Source organism: Grammomys surdaster, unplaced genomic scaffold (assembly GCF_004785775.1).
Source record: "Grammomys surdaster isolate TR1022 unplaced genomic scaffold, NIH_TR_1.0 125834, whole genome shotgun sequence".
NCBI classification, from domain to species: Eukaryota; Metazoa; Chordata; class Mammalia; order Rodentia; family Muridae; genus Grammomys; species Grammomys surdaster.
The window spans coordinates 174,132-197,439 of NW_021620662.1; the positions used below are offsets into that span (position 1 = coordinate 174,132).

At 35.3% G+C, this 23,308-nt stretch overlaps 1 protein-coding gene across 1 annotated transcript in view; it reads right to left on the reverse strand.

The window, feature by feature from the left end:
- Positions 1-23,308, reverse strand: part of Lrba (LPS responsive beige-like anchor protein) — a gene marked incomplete at its 3' end in the record, with an annotated part of 362,529 nt that overhangs the window by 172,804 nt on the left and 166,417 nt on the right. The window contains exon 34 of the mRNA XM_028789471.1: positions 16,869-16,933. Within this exon, the coding sequence (XP_028645304.1) occupies positions 16,869-16,933 (65 nt within the window). The remainder of the gene's footprint in view (positions 1-16,868; positions 16,934-23,308) is intronic.

Below are 23,308 nucleotides of genomic sequence, written 5' to 3' on the forward strand. Positions count from 1 at the left end.
ACACACACACACAGAGGGGGATGGGAGTGGAGGAAGGATTTCAGGTCAGCCAGGGCTACATAATGAGACTTTGACTAGGAAGGAAGGAAGGGAGGGAGAAAGGGAGGGAGGGAGGGAGGGAGGGAGGGAGGGAGGGAGGGAGAGAAAGCTGACTGCAAGCATTCACAACACTCTGCTTTCTGAATGAAAATACACTGTGACTAAAAGCCTCATGCTCTGTCCTCCATGCCTTCCCAGCTATTGTTGACTGACTCTCAGTCTGTAAATCAAACCCTTCCTTCAATTGCTTTGACCAGGTGTTTCAGCACAGTAGTTAAACGGGTAGCTATATAAAAAAAAATCATATAATAACTTGCCAAGTTTTGCCAAAGATATGAAGAACCACAGACCCTTATAATCACAAAATGTGTGACAATGCACATAAGATTTCTAATACAAAATTTTATTAGAGAAAAACATTAGCAACAATCCAAATCTCCATAACAATTAAATTATTCTTTAAATGACTGAATATCTGTATGATGAAACACAAGTAGTAACAAAAAAGTATCTAATTATATGCATAACAAAATAATTTTACAAAATTATTTTACAAAATCTCATAAATTAATATAATTCAAACAAATAATCTTGTATAAGTCTTTAAAACTATGATATTAAAGTCAAGGGGCAAAGGTCAGCTTTACTTAAGACCCGGACTAACAATACAGAATTAAACCTAGTTTTTACAGTGTACTAGTTGTTGACAAGACATTTCACAGTGCTTTAAAAGGTAGGTAGACAAAAAATGTTAAGCCAAAAGAGGCTTTAGTCAGTTATAATGTGAGTGAAGCCTTGATTTTAGATCATTGTGAAGTAGAATAAATTAAATCTAGACATGACAGAGGAAATACTGATAAATTGCGTTGATTTTAGGTCTGGAGGAAGGTGGTATAGAAAAGGGAGGAGGTTTGAACAACTTTGAGGTTACATGACTGGGGAAGGGGACAATGGTGTGCCATTGACTAATCAATTCAATTACTGTTTGAATGCTGCAAGGCAATATATTGACAACAGACTCATGATGTGGTTGCAGGTCTCCAGAGGGAAACTAAGAAGCACAAAATATATTTTATATCTTCACTCTTGAAAGCTCCTGCTTTCTCAGCCGTACACGTCTAGGAAGTTATTCATTAACAGGTTCAAAAGTCACAAGGTGGACTGTTTATGATATTTAAATGTGTGCTATTTAAAAGCATTAAAAATAATACCCTGATCATATCATGTCAGAATTGTAGAGAAGATTTTTTTTTTATTAATGATAAAAGTAGCCAGAGATACTTTGAGGCTACGGGGCAGAGTCTTCCACAATTGCACCCACATTATACAAAGTACAGATAGGATTCATAAAAGAGAATATACTGTTACATAAAAGTGGAAAGCATTTATTTGTAAGACTTCTAATTTTGTTTCTTTTCCCTATTACTTGTACAACCTCAATGAAAATACACCTATGAGGAGGAGGACACAGCCTCTGTCTCTGTCTCTGTCATCTATTGTGTAGAGATGTTCTTTGTAAAGGACCAAACAGTAATGTAGGGTTTGTAGAACATACAGCTTCTGCTACAGCTGTTCAGCTCAATATAATCCTACAAATGGGAAACAATCACGGGTGATACTTAAACAAGTGATCTTGTTAAACTTTATTAACAAAATAATCGGCAGGCCAGATTTGGCCATAGGCTGTAATTTGCTGACCTCTATATTAGATAATACACAATTTGATATTTTTTTTCATATTTTTCTCAAACTAATATTGTACATTTTATCATGGATTCTTTTGTTATACAAAATCAGGGGCACCTATGCTACTACAGTACATAATTGGCTCAGTAGGTTTTTATTTATAAAGACTTTAATAGTGAACTTATATCTGTTTTCTTGATTCTAGAATCATGTTCATCTGATATGCTATTAGAAGTAAAGTAATTCCTTTGGATCTAGACTGTGTATAATTCATTTCTTTTGCCACAAACACTGCTAAAAAATGAAGCATATTCCATTTAGAATCTGAGTGGAAAGTTACAATGTGCACGGTTATTGGGTCTTACATTTGTAGGTGGGAACTTTGAGTTTCTCTACCATCCTGGTCCTGTCCTTTTGTAGATAAGGATTCAGGATATCAACATAGAACAGTCACATTCTAGGAACCTACCATTTAATACACACTCACTCACTATATTTCTCTGTTCTCTCATTAAGATACTGATCTTTCTGTTTCTATACTTTAAAATCAGATGTTGAGAGCCTGGAGAGGTGGCTCAATGGTTAAAAAGCACTTGCTGTTATTCCAGAGAACCTGGGTTCAATTCCTAGCAATCACATAGTGGCTTACCATCTACTGTAACTTCAGTCCCAGAAGACCTGACACTCTCTTCTGGGCTTGAGAGCACATCATTCACATCAAACACACCAAAATAAACAAACAAATACACACCACACATTAAGGCAGAACAGTCATACACATTTAAACAAATCAGATATTTAATTCACGCTACCATGGTGTCACACATCTATAATCTCAGCACTTAAAAGGTAGAAACAGGAGGAACAAGAATTCAAGACCAGCCTTGGCTACACAGTGAGGTTAAGACCAGACTCTGATACAAGAGATACTTAAAAAAGGAAAAAAAAATGAAATTTGTTTTTTCACAACTCTTTTCTGTACATTCCATACAAATCTTCCTCTCTTTATTCTTGTGACTTTATCCTGTCTTGCTTAGTTAAGTTATCTGAATTCTCTTGTTTCCTTTTTTTTTTTTTTTTTTTTTGGTTTTTCGAGACAGGGTTTCTCTGTACAGTCCTGGCTGTCCTGGAACTCACTCTGTAGACCAGGCTGTCCTGGAACTCAGAAATTCACCTGCCTCTGCCTCCCTGTTGTTTTCTTATATATTGTTTGTTCTTATGCCTCTGGCAACACAGATGTCCACATAGCTACAGCCTTGGTACCTGACACATGAAAAACATCCTACAAAGAGCAACCCAGGGAATGACAGAAACAAATGCTACAAGCCACTTTTCTATCTCTTTCCTTTTTGCCCCCATTCTTGACATCTAAAACCTGAAAGCACTGGAAAAACTAACTTCAAGCCTCTGCATCTCTATGGAATATTCTATAATTTCATCTAAAAGATCTTTATGTTAATTATGTCTAATATTATAGTATCTATTACATAGACTATCCTTTTATACACTACCTTATACAACTCTTTCTACTATTCTGTGTGTAAGAATCGATTTTCCAACTAGTAAAGAATGTATTTTTCAATTAATCTTTTAAAATCAACCATACCATCAAAAAAGTACAATTCAGAAGAGCTATGCCCAATCACTAATAGAATACTTGTAAAGCATTTAATGCTCTTACCAATAAATGGAACCAATGCATTCTACTTATCAACTTATAAACTATATTTAAGTCAGAATCTGGCAAGGTCCTAAACAGAAATGTGTTCTGTCCTTTCATTAGAGCAAATATTAAAATGACTTTACAAAGTGAATTAACACATATTTTTTTCTAAAAGGCCATTTTCTCCCATGTAAATGCTTATCTTTCTAAATATACCAATTATGCAATTTTAACAAGTATAATTTATATAATAATTGTGTAATTCTTCTTGCAAATGAAGAATTAAAGGCAAATGAAGCCAAAGTCTTAATTATAATAAGCAATTTCAAAATGTTAGGTTTACTATAAAGTAGATTAATCTCTGAATGCAGAGCACAAAATGACTCACATATTTTAATATTAAGAAGAAACTCTATGTATAATTTATACCTACAGTGCAAGGAGGATGGGAGAAAAAACACTACTTGTGTCAACCTTAGGAAACATACAGCCCTATCAAGTGACCAACTACAAAAGATTCACACTAGAGGCTCAATAAATAACAGTAATGATGACAGCTATCTCCCATAACTACATTACGAGCCATTGTCCACATCTGATTATTCTAGTCTAGACCTTGGGTAAGCACACACACACATTTCTACCAAGTTTTCCAATATTACTGCTCTGTTTCTTCGGCTTTCTGTAACCTCCATTAGCAGATATTCTCAGATTTCATTCCTACACAGAAACATTTATAGAAAAAGTCACTGCTTCCATAAACCCGAACAACTAAGAAAGTGGAAGTAAATTCTTTACTTTAATAATGACTCCAACATTGTAATATCTTTAGAACTGATTACAGAGAAATATTACAATACCACTTAAGGGCAGCACTGATCCCAAATGGAAATGCTGTATAAAGCTAATCCTAAAGACTTCTAAGACTATGGCCACTACAAATTAATGTAACATTTGATCATAGGGTGAGGAATAATTTCCTAACTCTCCATGCACCTGCATTCCTTACATCTCGTTCTTACATCCCTCCTTTTTCTTTTTGTTACTATCCCTCCCTCCCATTTTCCCTTCCTCCCTCCCTCCCTCTTTCATAGAATCTTTAATTTAATATCACAAACATCCTTAAATGGGTACCTATCTATTCACAAGTTAAAAAACAACTTTTGAGTATAATACATAATGGCCCAAACATCACGGAATATACAAATCTGCAGCCTGAGAAAAGGAGGCTGATAAGATGTTTGTTTTTGTTTTACTTAAAGTATTCCACATATATTTAAGGACAATTTTGACCTTTCTTGAGATCTAGCCCAAGCAATAGCTACTGTTCTGGAAAGCAACAACTTCAAATAGAGAGACTATATAGTTTTAGATATTCCTCCTGACAATCGGAACATTAACAGCAATGCTCTATTTATAAAGCTGATTCTTCTTGAGAATTCAAGAGCTCAATAATTTCATGTCAATTTGCTAAATAAATGCCACATTCTGAACTCCACTTGCTTTTTCCAACCTTATATTATAAAATAACTCCCCATTTTTAAAAAGCACATGGTATTACAAAGGCCACAACAGAAACAAAAGCACAGTTAGTAAACAGACATATTCTAGGCCAAAGATGTCCCCCATGAAAGAATGAATTCTTGAGAATGGGTAAATAAAGGGAGAAAAATATGGTTATGTATAGAGAAGACAATTCTGGAAGAACTAACTCTTAGAGAATGCTTACAACTTGCTTTCCAATAGCTGCTTTAGATGCCAGAAGCATACTTGTTGGGAGCCGACTTCTAGCTGAAAGCGGCTATCATCTTTGCAGCCATCTCGAGCCATATACCCTGACAAGAGACTTGTTTTCAACAGCCCACAACAGCTGAGCACACTCTGATAAACATCTTGTTTTCCTCACATATCTTGTTTTGCTGTTTAATGCTGCCAGCAGCTAGGTGCACTGGTCTCCTCACTGCTAGCTAGGTGCATGTGATATCCACACTGCTAGGCACATGACATAGTGCCTTCAGCTGTGCTTGTCCACAAGGCCAAGGCATGTGGTAAAGGGTATAAATACCCAGGATTTCCTTTCAATAAAACAGACTTGATCAGACTCCCTGTCTTGTCTCCATTCTTCGAGTCTCTCGCCCCCACTCTCTCTCTTGCTAGACCCTGAACCGTGGACCGGACCAGCAGAAAGGGCCGTTATAAAGTGGCCCCTGAACGTGGGGGAGCTCAGGCGGTTACACATACTAAACACTTCCAGGAACTTGTCCATCATGAGATCCTCTTTACAACTGGAATGTCCCCACTCTCAAATGTACCTACTTCCCAAACATTCTATTCTGGCTTTTTCAATAATGCCTTCGATATAATGGCATTTCTTAAAATTTTTCTATCCTTAATATTTAAATGGAATCCCGGGAGGATGGCATATCTCTTCTCCCTGATGCTAAGTCCCTTGAACTTAGACTACGGACTGCTACATAGCTGGTATGTACAAACACTGGCCAAAGTAGCTGGGAAATTTTTATTTTCATTTTATTTTGACTCATCTATTCTCAATGTTTTAATTCAATTTCTATTTTCTTTCCTAATTAGCATCATTTTTGGTAATATTAAGATTTTATTTGGCAATTTATTTCACTTAGCTATAAGCTGCACGTATGCATATATTCTATTTAAATAAACATATGGTTTCTATATAATTTTAAGTAAATTCTTAGAAGCTTAATAAATTTAAATTGGGGACACACACACACATATGTCCAAAGAGAGAAACAGAGACAAAAGCAGAGACTAACTTAAAGAAAAATACAAAACTATTTCTGTACAAACAGGTAACGCTATGGCTGGGGATGTAGCTCAATAGGAAAGTACTTGTCTAACATATACAAAGTTTAATTCCTGCTATGGCTAAAATAAAACAGAAACAAAGGATGATTAATTTAAACTACACATGCTGGTGTGTATAATGTAAAGCTCTGAACTCAGAGAGCATAGGCAGGAAGGTGCATCAACTTGGAGGTAGCCTCCATAGGGAGTCCTAGGTTGACCAGGGCTATATAGTAAAACCTTATCTTTTTTTTTTTTTAAGCTTTGAAATTCAGGAGAATTCTGTCCATTCTCATCATGACAGTGTGTTTATTCAGAACTATTACTTTAAATCAACACAACCTTCAAAAAATTACAGAAAAACAATTTTAATACAAAAAATTGCAAAATTCATGAAAGGCTGAAATGTGTTGTACTACCTATACAATGTTGAGTGAGCTAAAAAATTAAATGTGAAAAATACTCTGAACACCTGAGTTTTTAAAAGTAATTAAGAGAATTGAGAAACATACTTTTAAGCTGGAAGGTGGTGGCGCACGCCTTTAATCCCAGCACTTGGGAGGCAGAGGAAGGCGGATTTCTGAGTTCAAGGCCAGCCAGGGCTACACAGAGAAACCCTGTCTCGAAAAACAAAAAGAGAGAGAGAGAGAGAGAGAGAGAGAGAGAGAGAGAGAGAGAGAGAAACATACTTTTATTCTAATTAAATAAAGTTGTTTTTGATAAAATATTGAAACTTTACAAAATAAATAATTAATTTAAAAAGAAAAAAAACCCCAGCACAAATGGACTCATCAGCTAACCTCACAAATTTCAGCACCAACTGGTCTAGAGTTGGAGTAAACGAAGATGAGAGGGTTTCTCTTCAATTAATAGACTCAAAACAGGATAACATTAAAACAATTATTTTTGGTATATAGTTGGAGCTACCTTATTATACACTATAGTAGTAAAGGTTACTATTGTTATTGCTAAGTTAGGGAGGAAAGGGTTTATTGAGCTTACACTTCCACATCATAGTCCATCGCTCAAGAAAACCAGGACAGGAACTAAAGCAAGACTGGACCCTGAAGACAGGAGTTGATGCAGAAGCAATGGAGGGGTGCTGCTTATTGCTTTGCTCATCATGTCTTGCTCATAGAACCCAGGACCATCAGCCCAAGTGAGTGATCACTCACAATGGGCAGCACCCTGCTTCATCAGTCACTAACTTAAAAAATGCACTACAGACTTGCCTACAGCTGCATCTTAGGGAGATATTTTTTAATTTAAGGCTCCCTCCTCTCAGACTACTTTAGCTTTTGTTATCCAGCACATACATATTGAAACTTAAGCCAGAAAGCATAGGGTTCTTAAGTAACATTACAGAGTCTCTAAGAAAATCCCTATTTAAATTTAAACTTTCGCTTCCATTAATATGGGAAGAATATACTGCAACTACACTGTTTCCTTGAGGGCAATACATATTTTTGTCTTTTTACCATAGTATAACACAGATTTAAAACATCAACAGTAAAAGCCAAAGGGGTCACAATAAAATGAAATGTGTTCTGCCTTCTTCCTCATCCTCCCTATTCCTTCTTACTTTCCCTCTAACCATTCTTCTACTGGATATCTCCACAGAGGTTTGTAAGTCATCTGCACCACACAGAGAAGTGTAGGAAGATGCTGGAGTTGCTAATGGAATGCTCAGACAGCAGGAGTACAGTATTAAGTTGTTGAATTTTGAAGAGACAGGCAAATGTATTAGCAGTAGAGACATCATGTCTCTTATGAAGGTTATTTTCATATCCATATATAAGGACAGTTACTGCTGTAATGAGTAGATATTGGCTGTCTCTAGACAGAAATTAACAGCTGTGACTAACATTACATGGAATAATCTGTTCTTTCTGTGTTTTCAAGTGTGGGAGAAAAGAAGAACCATGAGGTGATTTAGATCTGAAATCATTGACGGAGACAATTTTTCAAAATGTATTTTTAGTAAACAAATCAAATATGATCAGAATAGTCTATGTTAATTACTATCATATTTTTCAAATTACCAAATTCAGGATGGGAACGTAATAGTTACAATGTATTAAAAATATTGAATTTTTAAAGTAGGTAATACAATCTATTGTTTCCTTGATTTTTACCATCAGTTTTTAAAACAATTCAGCAAAAGGAATTGTGTCTTTTATTGTAATGTATAAATGAAGTAGAAACAAGAGAAAACCAGTAACACAACATAAAACTTGCAAGATTTCTTGACAATTTTATCTATATAAATCTGCACTGTTTCATAATTCACACTGCACAGACAAATAAGCAACAATCCTAGCACCAGGTATGAGGTGACTCTGAGCTCTTAGAAACTGTAGAAGCCCCCCAGAACAATACAGACTATTGCTGTTAATCTTGGTTACACACCTGAACTTGATGGTAAGGCCCTACTGCTGAAGACTGCACTTGCTTTGATCATAAGACATAGTTAGACTTAAAAGCTTTCTCCTTGCAGACCAGCTTGCATAGTGGCTGCCAGAAAGATGGTATACAGGCTGCTAGGGGAGAAAATTTATTAACAGTCTTCCCCAGCTGTGAGTCTTGCATGCTACATTACTGACCTGCCAGGCACGATATATTCAACGATATAGTAGTGGCATGGTTATGACAGAATTAACAATTGCTTTCTAGTTGGATTTGAGGCCTGCTCAATAGGAGCCTGGTATTATAAACCTGGTCAGCAGCCCTTGGCTTGAAAAGTCATAGACCTATGAAAGAACCTACTATTCTCCTTTTATGAAATAAGTATGTTTTTAAATTCCCTTCACAACACTCATGTTTAAACTCATAAATTCACACTGCTCTTAGCCTTCTTCTGGAAAGCTTTCTACTGTAAGACAATAGTTAATGAAGAGACTTATGACTGGTCAACCTGCTGAGAATAAGTAACAGTGGAGTGTTCCATCCTGAACAGGATATCTACATCACCTCCTCCGAGACTCAGGAAACATGACAAAAGAAATGGAAAGAATATAAGAGCCAGAGGATGGGAAAGATGCCATAAAACAATGGCTTCTGAATGGGACATGGCCACTGCACTCATGAGCTTATCACAAGTATGTTTATTTGCACAAGACCTACAAAAGACTGGGCCTCTCAACATTTTGTCATAGATGAGGAAAAGGCTCATTAACACTCCCAATACTATTGACAGTTAATGATTACCAGAGAGGGAGGTAACACTTTCTTCAGGGATAGGGGGTTTGCGGAGGGGAAATCGGAAAGGGGAATAACATTTGAAATGTAAATAAATAAAATAACCAATAAAAATGTTTAAGAAAAAATAAGAATGCTTTCAAAATTTTTAAATTTTTATCAAACACCATAAAACATTCAAGACCAACACTATTATTTAAGGTTAACAATGCACTTGCTTATAAAAGATGAAAACTTAACTTTTTGGACTGATACTTGTTACTAAAGTTTTTCTGTCTCTTGTTAAAAAAATCATTTAAAACATACTTATGTCCATCACTATTATTTCCAATTTTCACTTTAAAATAAATTTGCTTAAAATAAAAAGCTACTTTACATAAACAATGACAGTAATTGAACTAAAGATCATAAAAATATGAAATGTTATATTACATACACAAAGGAACCATTTCTCCCAAATAACACCTACATCTGACCTAAATAATTGATTTGCTAATGATACACATCGAGTCTGATAAACCTTACACTGCTGTCTATAAAGGTCTTCATGTTATGTACACTACTAAAACATTCATCAGAGGCCAAGTTTACAGCAGCTACTCAATTGATAAGGACACAGGTCAGATCTACACAGCAAGATGAAAACACTTGGTCCTGGTAGTTAAAGAAAAAAAAAATCTCTATTACTATACTTGTTGCCTCTGGGACTCAATCTAGTATGGAACCTTTCAAACTACTCCACAGACACATCCAACCAACACAGACTCATCTAACTTCAATGTACTGAATCATACAAAAGGAAAAATCAAATCTGTTTCCTTAAAAACGTGTCTCCAAATTGTTCCTTTATATATACTGTATATTGCTGAGTATCTTTTAAATTGAGAAAAAAGACAGATGGAGTCAGTAGCAAGGCTATCTAGACGTTCCCATCACCACCACTATAATAGGAACAACAGCTTTACCACATCATGGCTGGTTATGAAAAGTTACTAGGACACTAGGCCAAAATCAGATCAGTGTTTCTTTCAGCCAGTATCAAAGACACTTTCTCTTAAACAGATGAAAACTAATACAGAGACCTACACCTGGACAATGGGCATACACCCAAAGGACACTTCATTCCACCTCAGGGACACTTGATTTACCATGTTCATTAGTGTTATACTGTGGGACTGTGTAAGGGTATTCTGGTCCATGGCTGGGCATAGGCCTAGAACCCCGAGACTCAAGTGAGAAACAGCAGGTGTTCGGCCGCGCCCCCAGAACCCAGAGTCCTGATGCACAGTCTCGTCTCCATAGACCTACATTGTTCAGTCATGTAGGCCATTACAGCCCCTCCCAAAGTGCACAGGTAGAGGGTGTGACTAGAAGCCTCAGGCCCTAGGGATTTACATACTAATGAAGGCCAGGGGGCGGAGCAAATTAAAAATTCCTCCCCAGAACCTCCCCCTTTCTCCCTCCCTATTTAACTCAGGACTGCCCTGAGTTTCATGGGAGGTACATCTAGATCCATCCACCATCTCCCATGACAATAAACCTTTCTGGAATCAAGGACTTTCTCATGTCATTGGGGCCTACCCCCGCCAAAGCTCCCAGCCTCTGGAACCTTAGACCCTCTTGTGTATTTGGGACCTGCCAGCGTGGAAATCCTCCACTATCGCTGTGGCCTATTTTTTCCCACATTATACTCATAATTGCCAGAAACACTCTAGATACCCCTCAAACAAGGAATGGATACAGAAAGTACCGTATACTTACACAATGTATTACTCAGATGTTAAAAAACTATATAGCAGCCGGGCAGTGGTGGTGCACGCCTTTAATCCCAGCACTTGGGAGGCAGAGACAGGCGGATTTCTGAGTTCAAGGCCAGCCTGGTCTACAGAGTGAGTTTCAGGACAGCCAGAACTACACAGAGAAACCTTGTCTCGAAAAAAATAAATAAATAAAAAAAATTAAAAAAAAAAATATATATTTCTCATCATACTTGATATATATATCATATATATCATGATATATATATATCATCATGCAATTTGCATGTAAATGGATGGAACCATAAATATCATCTGAAGTGAGACAACCCAGACCAAGAAAGAATAATATAGTATGTATTTGATTATATGTGAATATTGCCATTAAGTAAACGATAACCAAGCTACAATCTGTAGATCCAGAGAGGTTAGGTATAGAGAAAAGGACTCAGGGAAGAAACACTAATCTCTACAAGAGAATGACACAGAATAGATGTTACGAATGGACTGGGAAAGGGGTGGAACAGGAAAGATAAGTAGGGAGTGGAAGAGGAGATGTGGTTGAGGAAGAGAATGTAGGGAGAGAGCCAAATCTGAGGGCCATTTATGAAATGGTAGAGAAACCTACTACAGTAGGAACTTCCTAAAATAGAAGATAACCCGAATGAAGAAGGGGAAACAGAGTCCTACCTGGCCATCTCTTGTTATCAAATGATTTCGATGGTATTTTTGAAGAATTTTTTTTTGACTCATAATGCTTTGTTTTGAGCATTTTCTGATTTGGAGTGTGTGCGCATGTTTCTTGTCCTTTTTCTTTGTTGTTGTTTGTCATGTTTTATTGTTTTTGTTTGTTTTGGTTTTGCCTGTTTTCTAAAGAGTGAGAGAAAGAAGATATACATTTTGGATGGGTGGGGATAAGGAGGAACTAGGAAGAGATGAAGGAGAAGAAATTATGATTAGAAAATACTATATGGAAATACTATTTTGAATTTAAAAGACAGAAATTGGCTCTTCAATATAAGGAATGCCAAGTATCTGGAAGGCAAGGCAGAAGACACATCCAGGTGAAAGCAGGAGGAGCTTCTGCAGCTCTCCTAGACCACAGGACAACTGTGATTACAGGAGTGGAGACCAAAGGACAAGCCAGAATGTGAAGAAAATGATCTTTAAAATGACACAGCCACTGAAAGACTTAGAATTATACATATCCACTGAACAGCTGAGATGAGAAAGTGTTCATCACATACAACACAGACCAGTACTTCTACCAACAAAGAAAAATTAGATAAAGAAACACAAAAGTGTGGACAAAATTAACAAAAATTTATATAGAAACTTCTGGAGAAAGTGAAATTGATTCAAGATCTATAATTGGTAAAAACATGGAAAGATACCATGATGAAGACTGTAAGTCATATCTACAGGTATATTCACAGGTGAACAAAACCTTGACTTCTCAGGTGTCTGGGTTCTCACCCCACGATGCGATCCTCTATCTACCAGCAATTCACCCCATGCTGTGTACTCATCCCAATCTCTATGCTACTTTCTGCAGCTTATATGTCACTCATTCTAGAGACCCCATGAAAAGTCTTTAGCATTTAATCCCTTAGCTAGATTAATATCCTCTCTCCACAAAAAGGTAATTAATTACCTGTTTACTGCCATATGCTCAAAGTTAAGAATAATTTGATATAGAACATAATAAATACTGAATCAATTAATAGATAAGGAAACTGAGGGTGAAAGATGTAAAAGTGCTTGGTAATACCCAATATTATAAATATCCAAAATTAAAAAATAAAAATAAATAAAAAATAAAAATAAATAAATAAATATCCACATATTAACCAAAATATCCATGTTTACCACTGTCTAATGTTTTTATGATAAAGAATACTGTCCCTTGAAAATATATCTCCATACTTGTGTTCTATTAAGTGTTACCTGATTTTTCCATTCTGAATTAGTACACAGATGGGGTCAGCCAAGCAATATAAATAAGCATCCCTGAAACATTACTTTTGATTAGGATACCATTCTGGAAAACCATTAACCTTTTAATCTATATTTTAAGTCTTCCAGTCCATTAATGCAAGCTCAGCTATCACAAATAGTCACAAAGTAACCTACTCATCATTCTTGTCTCCTCAATTTGTTTTACCTTATAAATCATTCATTCTTTTTATTTCTTTCATTGAAAGTAGATGTTTTTCATACAATATACTCTGATCACAGTTTCCTTTCCCCAGCATCTCTGAGAATCCCCCAACCACCTCTCCCATGGGACTCTACACCCTTTTCTGTCTTCTTAGAAAACAAACAGGCTTCTAGAGAATAACAATAAACAAGATGAAAAACAAACCAGAATGACAACAAACAGAAGGGAAAGAACCCCCACAAGAAGCATGAGAAACACACATAGATGCAGAGGTACACATGGTCTTATGCAGAGGAGTCTCCTAAAATTGCAAACCAGAAATCATAATATATACACTACAGACATGTGAGGTGAAAACAAAACAAAACGTCCCTGTCAAAACCTCATGAGAGAAAGAACATCCAAATACGACACTGAGTTTGTTTTGTGCTGGCCCTCTACTGCTGGACATGGGGCCTGGCCTTAAGAGCTGTTTGCATCTCCAGTGAAACTCTGCTGAAGAACTGATTTCTCCTTTGTGAGCACTTGTCAATTAGACAGAGCTTCTGGGCTAGAGCTTATGTCTACTTTTCCTCTCAGTGTTGGGAATCCGTCTGATTCAGAAGTTAGCACATGTCGGGCAGTGGTGGCGCACGCCTTCAATCCCAGCACTTGGGAGGCAGAGACAGGCGGATTTCTGAGTTCGAGGCCAGCCTGGTCTACAAACTGAGTTACAGGATAGCCAGGGCTATACAGAGAAACCCTGTCTCGAAAAACCAAACCAAAAAAAAAAAAAAAAGAAGTTAGCACATCCTGTGTACACTGCCACAGTCTGTAAGTTCATGTGCATGTTGGTGTCACTGTGGGGTGTCCTCTATTCTTTCTGTCTCCTACATCATTCTACTTCCTCTTCCACAGGGCCCTCTGAATCCTGTGGAGAGGGACTTGATGGAGATATCCCACTTAACACTGAGAGTTCCAAGGCCTATCACTGTCCACACATTGCCCAGCTGTGAGTATCTTTCTTTGTTTTGATCTATGGTAGGAAAACGTTTCTCTGATGATGGCTGGGCAAGCGCTGATCTATGAGTAAAACAGAAGGTTGTTAGCAGTCATTTTACGGCTACATTCCTTTAGCAGAACAGACATATACGGTTATCTTCTAGATCCATCAGCTATTTGGTCTCTGGTTCTTGGCCACCAATCTTGGGTTCCATCTTAGGGAGTAGGGCTTAAATCCAATCAGATATTGGTCAGTCATTGGTGTGCCAGTGCTGTACTAGCACATCTTGCAGGCAAGTCATCACTGTAGCTCAGAAGACTTCATAGCTCGATTGGTGTTCACTCTTCTCCTTCGATAACTTGAAGAGTACATTATGGTACCATTAACCCTAGCCCATAGGGGTGAAGGCTCTAGGTAAGCATATAGATGATCTATATGTTCAATACTAGTATAGGTCTTGCTTTCAGCAATATGGCCTTGCTGTCAGTTTCTGAAGAGCAATCAATAGCCTGGCAAAACTCAAGAGTAGTACGGGATTTTCATAGGACCCCTTAGGCCAAACACTGAATGAGATGTAACCCATTAGCAGCACATTTGACAATTTTATTTAGATCACCTTTATACATGTATACATTTTAGGAGGATTCTACCATACTATTGTATTAGTTTTCTATATGATCACTCAAATGGTCATTAGTTTTAGCTGTTCTTTCCCTTATAACCTCCCTTACCACTCTCTTCTTCCCTGCCCCTCATTCCCCAATTCCCTTCCTCTACATATGTAACTTCTGTAGGTATGCAAGTCATAGCTTACCTAAGACTTAACAGTTAACATCCACATATAAGTGAATACATACTATTTTTTTTTATCTTTCTAGATCTGAGTTACCTCTCTTGATATAGTTTCTTCTAGATTCATCTATTGACCTGCCAATTTCATGGCTTTGTTTTTATAACAGAGGGGTAATAGTCCATTATATGATGTACCACTTTTCTTTATCCATTCATCTGCTGAGGAAGATCTAGGCTGATTCCAGTTTCTGGCTTTTATTACTAGACCAGGAATGAACATGGTTGAGCAAGTGTCTCTGTAGCAGAACGAAGCATATTTGGGTATATGTCCAAGAGTGGCATAGCTGGATCTTTGGGATAGATCAATTCCCAGCTTCCTGAGGAACCACCACACTGGCTTACAAAGCGGCTATATAAATTTGTATTTCCACCAGCAAGTAGTGAGTGTTCCCCATGAGGTATCATTTGTTTTATTTATCTTAGTTGTTCTAACTGATAGAAGATGAAATTCCCAAATAGTTTTGATTTGCATCTCCTGATGATTAAGGATACTAAACATTTCTTTGCAAATTTCTCAGCCATTTGTGTTTCTAATTTTGAGAATTCTCTTTAGTTCTGCAAACTATTTTTAAAATTGGGATGTTTTCTTTTTAAATTATCTTTAATCATTTTTCTACACTTCAGTTTTTTTAAGACTTCAAACGTATTAGATATAAGTGCTCTATCAGATATGTGGCTGATACAATCATTCCCTATTCTGCAGCTTAAGGCTTTGTCTGTATGATGGCATCCTTTGCAAACAGAAACTTTTCAGTTTCATGAGGCCTTATTTATAAATTGTCATTCATAGTACTACGCTATCAGTGTTCTGTTCACAAAGCCTTTTCTTGTATCAATGGGTTCAAGAATATTTACCATTTTATATTCTAACAGGTTCAGTATATCTGACCTTACATTGAGGTCTTGGATACATTTAGAGTTGAATTTTGTGCAGAGTGATAAGTATGGATCTTTTTGGATTCTTCTATATGTAGTTATCCAATTTGGCCAGGGTGTATTTCTGGATTCAGTATCAAAAATCAGGGGTGTGGACTTACGTGTGGTTCTTCAATTTGATCCCAATGATTATCATGTGCTTCTATGCCAATACTGTGTTGTTTTTATTATCAGTGCTCCGTATGCAATTTGAGATGGGGAAGGTGATACCTTCAGGAGCTCTTTTGTTTGTTACAACATTGCTATCTTCACATTTCTATACTGCCACTGCTTTTCTTTCATATCAGTAATTGTTCATTTTTAGGATTCTTCTATTTCTGCTTTTTAAGTGAAAATCATACCTGCTGATACCCCAACCAATTTCTCATAAAATCATAACACAAAGTAATCTTGTGCCCCTCCTCATAGCCAGACTATGACATTAAGAGAAAAAGAAAACACAGACATAAAATTCTTAAAAAATGATTCTAAAAGCAAAAATTTAAAGGAAGTTATAAATAATTTTGGCTTCTTATACTACAAATAAAAATTATCAGTTTATATTTGCTACACCCAGATACAATTATTGAAAATGGAAACCAGAACCTCATCAGTGTAACCATGAAAATTATAAAATGGCCACAGGTTGGTATAATTTTAATAATCAATAGCTAAAAGTACTAAAATATTGCTGATTCAAAAACAATAAAAACAGAATCCAAAGAATCAGTTTGTATAGAAAAACAAAAGAATATTTTAAAGTAAAATATAAATGGATATAAAATAAATTACCTTCCTTCATTGACAAGTTCAATAAAAGCAAGGCCTGCATTCTTCTGAATAGAATTCTGCCACTCCTAAGAAAACAACAAGAAATAGCTTAGGAAATTATGCTTAGGTTAGTTCCTTAACATCACAACAAAACAGCATCCATATCTATTTCAGTTCTCTTTAGGAATGAAAGGAACAGTAATGCCAAACCTACTGCTGACTCAACACAACCCTGCGAACACAGACACACTGAAAGAGAAAGTCTCATTTAAATAAGTGAACACCTGCCTCAGTGTAAACCAAAAGAGCCAGTCCTTATTTTCCCTGCCACTGTTGTGTCACACTGTTTCATTCTAACTAAATGGATATAACCTAGAGTTACATCAACATCAGCAGAAAATATTACAAACAAATAATTTTTAAAAGATAATCCACAATGAAGAAAGAATTAAGTAGTATAAAAATTTTAATAACTAGAGTATACTCCAGCAAAAATGTCTGCTAATAACATAGAGAACATGAGTTGGAATAAATCAGTTATACTGAAAACTAAATTTACTGGCAGATAACCTAGCAATAAGTGGTATAAATTTCCTACTATATTCATTAACCATTAAAAATTTATATGTTAACTTTATCCACTAAAATGCTGTCCATTAAAAAGTCTAGGAAGAAAATCAATCAGTAGAGTATGTTCAAATGAATTCTTTTATACTAACTCTCAACATTTATATAAAATAAGCATTAATACAATAAGGTCATTATGAGCTGGTTGCTATCTGTCCATCTTGCTCTATGTATCTTTATAAACTTGCACACATACCCCTTTTCTTTAATACTTCATCCTTGTATTATAGTTACATGTTCTTTTTTTTTCCTTAAAATCCAAAGTGAAAGTCTATACTCAGCTGCTGGCCACTGCTCATCATTACCCAAATAACAGTTGTGAATGTAGTACATTGTAGAGTTTTAAATTCTATGTAATTCCAAGTTAATGACATACGGATGTGTGTACATTTCTCTTCTATTTTTATTTTTTGTAACCACATTTGTTTGACTTTCATTGTCTTTTAAAAAGCCCAAGAAAGCTGTAAAAACTAAGATAGCATGCCATGGTTGCGCTGAATGATTCCACTTTCCCAATAGTGAACATGTTATCATATTGGTAAATACACGTAGTACAATGAAAATTAAATTAAAAAGCAGTTAAACATGCAAAGGAATCCAATAACTAGATCTTCCAAATTGGGGGTAGGGGAGGGGAAGAACAATGTATTATTAAGAAAAGAAAAAGGCATTAAAAACATTTTTCATCCTGACACAAAGAGGAAATGTCCTTAGAAGTTTTACACTGTATTTTGTCACAACAAACACAACTTAAAAATACTTCTATTCCAGGTATTATTTATTCTAACCCTTGTTAACATTTAGGAATCAGTGAAAAAGAAATCTATAGCATAGTTGCTCAAGTCATAGTTGCCAAGCAACAGAATATGTAAACCCTAAATTCCTTTCACTAATATAAATGAAATCAAGTATAAAACAGATATTTCAATTTAACTTAAAACCCTTAGTTCTAGGGCAAATGATGTTAACAAATATGTGGACCAACTGAAAACAATCAAATTCAATAAAAGAATTTATCCTGAAAAAGGAAAAACAGAATACCCACATTTCTTCTCACAGGAGTAGCAAGAAAATGATGGTAGGCAGAAATTATAGAGAAGTCCTTTGACCCAGAGTAGATGCTCCTATACTTCACTTTCACTGAACATAGAACCATGATAGTCAAACTGAATCTACAACTAATCTCAAAGTTGTTTTATGTTTGCATCTTGTATTCAAATTCATATTATATTATTCAAAAGTGTACTAAAAAAGTATTTATTATATAATTCAAATTTCATATTAAAACATAAGCATACTCTTCTCTGTATTTTAAATAAGCTGGTAAACTTTATTTTGATTTTACTTTTACCAACATGAATTGTTACCATAAAATGCTCCATTTAAATTCCTGAAAAAATTTAAGTAGCATTAATGAAGTTAGACTGAAAATATGTTAAAATTAGTACTTAAAACTGAAAAAAAAAATCACCAATTAAAATATACAGTGTCAGCCAGGCAGTGGTGGCGCACACCTTTAACCGCAGCACTTGGGAGGCAGAGGCAGGTGGATTTCTGAGTTCGAGGCCAACCTGGTCTACAGAGTGAGTTCCAGGACAGCCAGGGCTATACAGAGAAACCCTGTCTCAAAAAACAAAACAAACAAAAAAATACAGTGTCCTAAATGCAGTTGACATGTCAAATAAAATACTTTTCTTTTAAATTAAAAATAAATCAGATCAAGAATTGACTAAAATAATACATAGTCTTAAAGACCTTTAAAAATAACTTGATGTGTAGGTTTCTAACTAAATAAAAAAATACACAAAAACATAAATTTTTAATGATATTACTTATAAAACTACTAAAATAAAACCTATTAAATATTATCTTCAAAATAATTTTTTCAAGAACAGAAAATACAAGTTAGACAAGAAGGTACATAAGACAACTAAGAGAATTACAATTTTTGCTGATGTTCAAAAAGATCAAATTTATCACAGGACTTCTTGTTCATACAGAGAGCTCTACAAACCCTTTTTTGTTTGTTGTTTTGGTTAAGTAAAAGGAATAATATAGTAAGTAACAGAGAATTCTGTCCAGAATTAACAATGCTTATGAGAAAAAAGTTGAAGCCTAAGAGAAAACATCCTTTGATTGTTTTTTTGATAATCATAATGTTCAAAGCCCACACATTTTCTGTATAATAAAACACTCTCTACAGTAATTTGTGGAAGTTGCCAAAACTAAAAAGAATATTCATTAATCATGCTGTTTGAAGACATTTTTCTCCACTCAGAAACAATTATCAACAAGGCGTTAGTCTAAACAATTTTATAAACCACAGCTCAATATAACCTTTAGTGAGTTTTAATAGTTGAGAAAAAAGCTTAATGGTCATCATCTTTCATGATCATTTCAATATTTCATCACAGTATTTACAATTATATAGTGATGCAAAAATGCATAGTACATTTAAAGGTCTTGGTTATCCTTTCCCCAGAGGTCCTGATGAAAACACGTTAAAAGCCTCAAATCCAACCACTAATGCAAGTAAGTAATTTCAAAGCACACTTCAGCACTTTCAAGAGGAAGAACTAAAAAAGCAGCAGGGTCAATAATTTCATACCTGTGCCTAAGCTATATTTAATTGATTATCACATCCAAGGACCATAACTGTTGCCTAATCAATTTGTACTACGATACAATCTTTAGGTTACAAATGTCTGAAGTCATGCAGACACAACAAATATGAGCATATGCATGATGACTACCACTCCGCAAATGTCAAGCATGTGTTTTGGTAGAAAAGGTTTTCCTAACAGAGAAAAAAAGGAAAACCTTTACTAATGATATTACATTAATTCTTCTCTATGTTCCTCAAATAAACATTGAGAAAAATAAACCAACATATTGCTTATTTATTTAAATTAATTTAAAACTTCCTGATAAACTACAGTTTTCTTTTAAAAAAAACCATATAATATATTTCTTGAAGTATACTACATGTCTTTACCTATATTTCACAGGTAAAAAAGTTTAAAAGATAAGAGTAATTTCTAAAAATTAACATATTCAAAAGCACATAAATTCAGGACATATTTTGATAAGATTCACTACATGTAATTTTTCCTATCACTTTCTTTTCAGAAATCATCAGTTTTGATAATCACTGTAGTAACTTCTTATTTTGTGACCTAACGTATTTCTAAATTATATTTTAATTTTTTGAGTAATTTTTATGATGACTAACAAGCTAAGCATTTTATAGACTTTTTAGAAGCTGGCTATCTGCTCTTGAAATATGTCTATTCAAATAATTTGTGAATTTAATTTTGGTTTTAGACTTTCTGTTTTGCTGACACTGGGTTTCCTGTAGCCCAGTTTGGCACCAAACATGCTATCTAATCAAAGCCAGCTTGGAACTCCTCATCCTCCTGCCTTCACCTTCCAGGTGCTGGGATTATTAAAGTATTCTTAGATGATTTTTGCTTTTATGCTTCTAGTTGCTGCTCAGTTTCCTGCAGTTTGTTATACATTCAAAATACTAACCTATTATATAATAATAGATTTGAAAACATTGTCTCTCAGTACATATGCCGCTTCTTTACCCTTCGCTGTTCATCTTGACAACAGGAGGCTCTGCAATTTGAAATAAATGTATTTCTCTATTTTTTCTTTTTATTGGTTAACTGAACTGTTATTCTCCCCCAGAAAAGCAATGAACAAAAATATCAAAGTATCTCTGCTATAGTCTCTAATGGAAAAATACTAGTTGCAATTATTTTATGTAGGTCCTGAGTCCATTTTGAGTGGGATTTTTTTTACATCTTGCAAAACAGATGTCTAGCTGAATCTGTCTGGAAACTAATATGCACCTGGTATTAAATACTGGCCAAAAAGTCTTCACCAATATATTGTTGGTAAAAATCAGTTCGCTATAACTATGTGGTGACTCTTCTCTGTTTCACTGATATTTGTATTCATTTTTAAGTCAAGTCTAGTTTGAGACAAGCTTTAACACGATGAGCAGGAATAAAAGTATTCCCAGGACAAAAGGGGCTAGCCTGATCAAGCTATATATGTCACTCCTGAGGTTTGACTAAAATGGAAATACTGACCTCAAGCCATGGATAATTTTATCAGCATTATCTGCAGCATCAAAGCTCAACAGAGCAGCATTCTTTAAATTCATAATCTCACCTTGCAAAGTTAAAACATCCAGAGAGGTGTTAGAATTATGCCAAATACCCTACAGGTATCTTTAAATTTTTTTCTAATTATAACAACTATCATTTTAAATTTTAGAAGTAACACCATTCCAATAGTATTTGTCATGACACTCGAGATGGCTCCTAACTCTTAAATCCTGAATCTCCTTCCGATAATTTGAATAGGATATAGAGCATCAATTCATTGTTCCAAACATCTACATAAATCCTCTTGTATACTGAACACATTAGTTACATTTTTTTGCTTGATGGTTAAAAAAAAATGCTGTCTTAACTTCCTGTGTCAAAGCTATTGCAGAAGAAATGGTGCTAGCAATTAATATAATTAAAGTTGTTATACCAGCAATAATGTACATGACTTGAAACTGAAAATGGACCCCCAGACAGAGCTATTAACTTAACAGGCTGGCAAGCCAAGGATGGGTAAGATTCTGCACAGAGCCTTACCAACCTAAGACATAAGTGCATTGCTTTTGATAATGCATATTCCATGACAGCATGACAAGTAAGGAAGGCATTCTTGTCAGAACAACCTAAGACAGGCTCAGTCTGGTTTAAGCAATAAAAAGGGGGGAGATGTGGAGAGCTTTTTGGGGCTGCCTGGCAGGAATCTGAAAGTGGCCAAGGACAAGGAAATGGGCTGCTTGGAAGATATCTAACATAGGACAAAGATAAGGAAATGGACGGCAGGCAGGAATCTGACATTAGACTAGAACAAAGAAGTAATTACAGGCAGGAATCTAAAATTTAAGCTAGAACAAAGAAGTAGGCTTCAGGCAACAAAATGACTTTGGGCTAGGACAGGGAAGTAGGCTCAGATATTTTGATCATCCTGATAAGCCCTTAGAAATAGTGACCACAGGAGTGATCACAGGACTCTTTTTAATTGTCCTACATGTTCTTCAACTATCTGGGTTTATTGTCTTGCTTGCTCCTTGACTATTTGCATCTATTGTATTGCTAGTTCCTCAACCTAGAACTGACCTTAATACTTTCATGTAATTTAAATGGTATAGGGGCAAAGAAGGAGGAGGAGGGATGGGATAGGGGATTAATGGGGAGGGGGTTGGGGAAAGGGGATGACATCTGAAATGTAAATAAATAAAATATCAAATAAAAAAAAACAAAAAAAAATAAAGTCAAGACTATGTTACTCTGGCCACAATAACCTTAAGTTACCTGCAGGCCATTCATTGTTAGGTCTTCAGCTATGTACTTCTTCTCTCAAGACTGAATTGACTAATTACTCTCTCTTGAGGTTACATGTCAATTTTAGAATTGCTTTTATCTATTTTCTATGAATGATAAATATAATCTACACATCCTTTTCAGTAGTATGAAGATCTAGTTCTTTGTGACAATAAATGAACATAGAATGTCTCTCTAGATTTTGGTATACTCTGTAATTTTTTAGTCAATGTTTTATAATATTTATTGAGTTAACAAAATTCTTAGTTTAGTTTTTACTTCTCTATTTATGGTAACCATTTTAAAATAAGATTGACTTCTAAGCATTATATGGGTATATAAAATGTTATCGATTTTTATATGCTCATTCTATCTTACAATATTTTATCAATTTTGATAAATCTTTGGTACATACTTTTTGTTTTTGTGCATATG